The sequence below is a fragment of the Rutidosis leptorrhynchoides genome, chromosome 3, assembly GCF_046630445.1.
Source record: "Rutidosis leptorrhynchoides isolate AG116_Rl617_1_P2 chromosome 3, CSIRO_AGI_Rlap_v1, whole genome shotgun sequence".
Taxonomy (NCBI): Eukaryota; Viridiplantae; Streptophyta; class Magnoliopsida; order Asterales; family Asteraceae; genus Rutidosis; species Rutidosis leptorrhynchoides.
The window spans coordinates 622,273,658-622,277,080 of NC_092335.1; the positions used below are offsets into that span (position 1 = coordinate 622,273,658).

Consider the following 3,423-nt stretch of genomic DNA (forward strand, 5'->3'; position numbering starts at 1 on the left):
TGATCCGAGGAATCCTGACCAACTCTAGACAAGATTTCATCAATCATGTCCCATGGTAGATCTTCTAAAATATTCGGTTGTCTATCCTTAACATCCATTTTGTATTTTTATACTGTAAAAGAGATGAAAAATTAGATCTTGTAAAGGATGATAGAATACAAACATTACAAGTAATTTTTACATACAACATAAAAGTACAAACACACTACAGTACATATATTACACGGCATGATAAGAATAAATGACTTCAACTCTTTATTCCGTCTCACTTGTTTCTTCATTCTCGGACTCAGTTCGTTTTGCTAATTTCCTAGGGATACATGGTGCTCCTCTAATACGAGCCATCGTTTTCACAAATGGTTTAGAAAAATCTGGTGGTTTAAATGTTCTCGGGTTATATTTAAAGTTTAAGAAATATGGGTGTTTACGATATATCCCATCGGGATATTTCATATTAACATAAAGTTCATCGATTTTGGACCCGGGTTTCTCTATTTTGATAGCTTTTCCCTTATTATTTTCTTTTGCTATTTTAAATTGGGCCGCGGTAATTTCTATAACATCACCGGAATCCTCGTCGGGATCCGATTCATCAGAAAATTGGTAATTTTCCCAATATTTTTCTTCCTCAGCGGAAACACCATTGACCATTTTTAACTTTGGTGCTTTGGTTGAGGATTTTCTTTTATTTAACTATTTTTCTGTAGTTATTAATATTTCTTCCTCCGGAACCTCTTTTTCTTCTTCCGGTTCCTCTTCTTCCGGTTCCTCTTCTTCCGGTTCCTCTTCGGGAATTTGTGAATCTTCCCAAAATACATTCGACTCTTCATTATTATTAGGTGAGTCGATGGGATTTGTACTAGAAGTAGACATCTATCATACAATAGCAAGCATGTTAAGAGATTAATATATCACATAATATTTACATGTAAAAAAATATAGTTTCCAACAAAAAGTGTTAATCAATCATTTTTAAAGTAAACACGATCGAAGTCCAGACTCACTAATGCATCCTAACAACTCGATAAGACACACTAATGTAAATTTCTGGTTCTCTAATACCAACGCTCGGATACCAACTGAAATTTCCCGTTCATATCGATTATAAACATTTCATATTAATTGGTTTCTTTGCGAGGTTTTGACCTCTATATGACATTTTTCAAAGACTGCATTCGATTTTTAAAACAACCATAACCTTTACTTTATCGATAAAGGTTTAAAAGACATAGTGTAGATTACCAAATAATGGTAATCTAAAGTACAACGTTTACATACGACCATTACATAATGGGTTGATAATATATTACAATAATTTATTTTTCGAATGCAGTTTTTCTTTAAACATTATCATACAAGCATGCTGACTCCAAATCTTGTCCTTAATTTAGCATGCAACAGCGGAAGCTGTTAATAATCACCTGAGAATAAACATGCTTAAAACGTCAATAAAAAAATGTTGGTGAGTTATAGGTTTAACCTATATGCATATCAATTTGTAATAATAGACCACAAGATTTCACTTTTCATAAACATCCATCTCATATCAGGTATTTCGTAAACTGCATAGAGATAAAAATCATTCATATGGTGAACACCTGGTAACCGACCTTAACAAGATGCATATAGAATATCCCCATCATTCCGGGACTCCCTTCGGACATGATAAATTCGAAGTACTAAAGCATCCTTTACTTTGGATGGGGCTTGTTGGGCCCGATAGATCTATCTTTAGGATTCGCGTCAATTAGAGTGTTTGTTCCCTAATTCTTAGATTACCAGACTAAAAAGTGGCATATTTGGTTTAATAATTCAACCATAGAATGTAGTTTCATGTACTTGTGTCTATTTTGTAAAACATTTATAAAACTGCATGTATTCTCATCCCAAAAATATTAGATTTTAAAAGTGAGACTATAACTCTATTTAACGTATGTTCACTTCGTCGTAAAAATAAGACTTGACCACGGGTCGATTCACGAACCTATAACAAATATATATATATATATATATATATATATATATATATATATATATATATATATATATCAAAATATGATCAAAATATATTCATAACATTTATTACGTGTTGACGTTTTAAGTTGTTAAGTTAGCAGTCCAACGTTAGTAGTCCACAATTAGTAGTACACAGTTAGTAGTACATAAATAAATATATTATCTCGAATCAATCCACGACCCATTGTATACATGTCTCAGACTCGATCACAACTCAAGGTATATATATATAGATGACATACGGTTATTCCAAATAATATATATAGATGACGTCGATATGATATGTCAAAACATTGTATACGTGTCTATGGTCTATCAAGATTACATAATATATGTTAGATTACATGTAATACAAATTTACAAATTTGTATTACAAATTTCACCGGATCTATTTGACGAATATTTACAAATTTCAGAGAGAGCATCACGTGAGTCTTTGCAAAATTTTACAAGATGAATTATAGACTTGTATGGTAATGTATACATGAGAGAACCGACTGTGGACAATATAGGTCGGTTGTATCAGAAACATGAAGAACTTCACGGCTTTCCTGGAATGCTTGGAAGCATAGATTGTATGCATTGGGCTTGGGGAAAATGTCCAAATACATGGAAAGGGCATTTCTCCTGAGGCGATCACGGTTACCCGACAATCATGTTGGAAGTCGTTGCATCGTATGACAATTGGATTTGGCATGCATACTTTGGAATGGCCGGTACGAACAATGACTTGAATGTCCTTAATGCATCTCCATTGTTTGATAGTTTACTAACTGACACGGCTCCTCAAGTTCCATACGAAATTGGGGACATTGATTTCGATCGAGGCTACTATCTTGCCGATGGGATTTACCCTTCGTGGGCTTCTTTCGTTAAGGGATTCTCAAGTGTTGTTGACGCAAAAAGGAAATACTTTACAAAGAAACAATCTGCAGCTCGTAAAGACGTTGAGAGGACATTTGGAATTTTGCAAGGTCGTTGGGGTATTTTTAGACAACCTGGTAGGGCGTATAGTGTAAATAAAATCAAAAGAATCATGTATGGTTTCATCATATTGCACAACATGATAATTGAAGACAATGGTTTTAACATCGTTGAAAATAAATCTTACTACTTGCCGGTCTACAACCTATAAGGATCAACTTGGTACGAAAGGTGTGATGTATATGCCGAGAAGACAAAAGAGCTGCGTGACAAAGACGAGCATGAGTATCTTCGACATACTCTAGTTTCGCATCTATGGCATAATCGCGATCATGAAATAGTTAACGAATTGTAACTTTTTAATCGCGATAACGTAATGTTTTTTTTTATTTTTAGGAATCGTATGGTTTTTTATTATTAGGAAATGTAATGTTTAATTTTTATTTTAATGGAAGTTATTTCTATTTATGTTAATTTTTATAA

The 3,423-nt window shown here is 33.3% G+C and overlaps 1 protein-coding gene across 1 annotated transcript; it reads left to right on the forward strand.

Annotated features, from left to right (window-relative positions):
* Positions 1 to 2,671: 2,671 nt before the first annotated feature.
* LOC139902295 (uncharacterized) lies at positions 2,672 to 3,151 on the forward strand. Its single transcript, XM_071884935.1, has one exon. It carries the CDS (start codon positions 2,672 to 2,674, stop codon positions 3,149 to 3,151), a length of 480 nt encoding a protein of 159 aa, XP_071741036.1.
* The last annotated feature ends 272 nt before the right edge of the window (positions 3,152 to 3,423 follow it).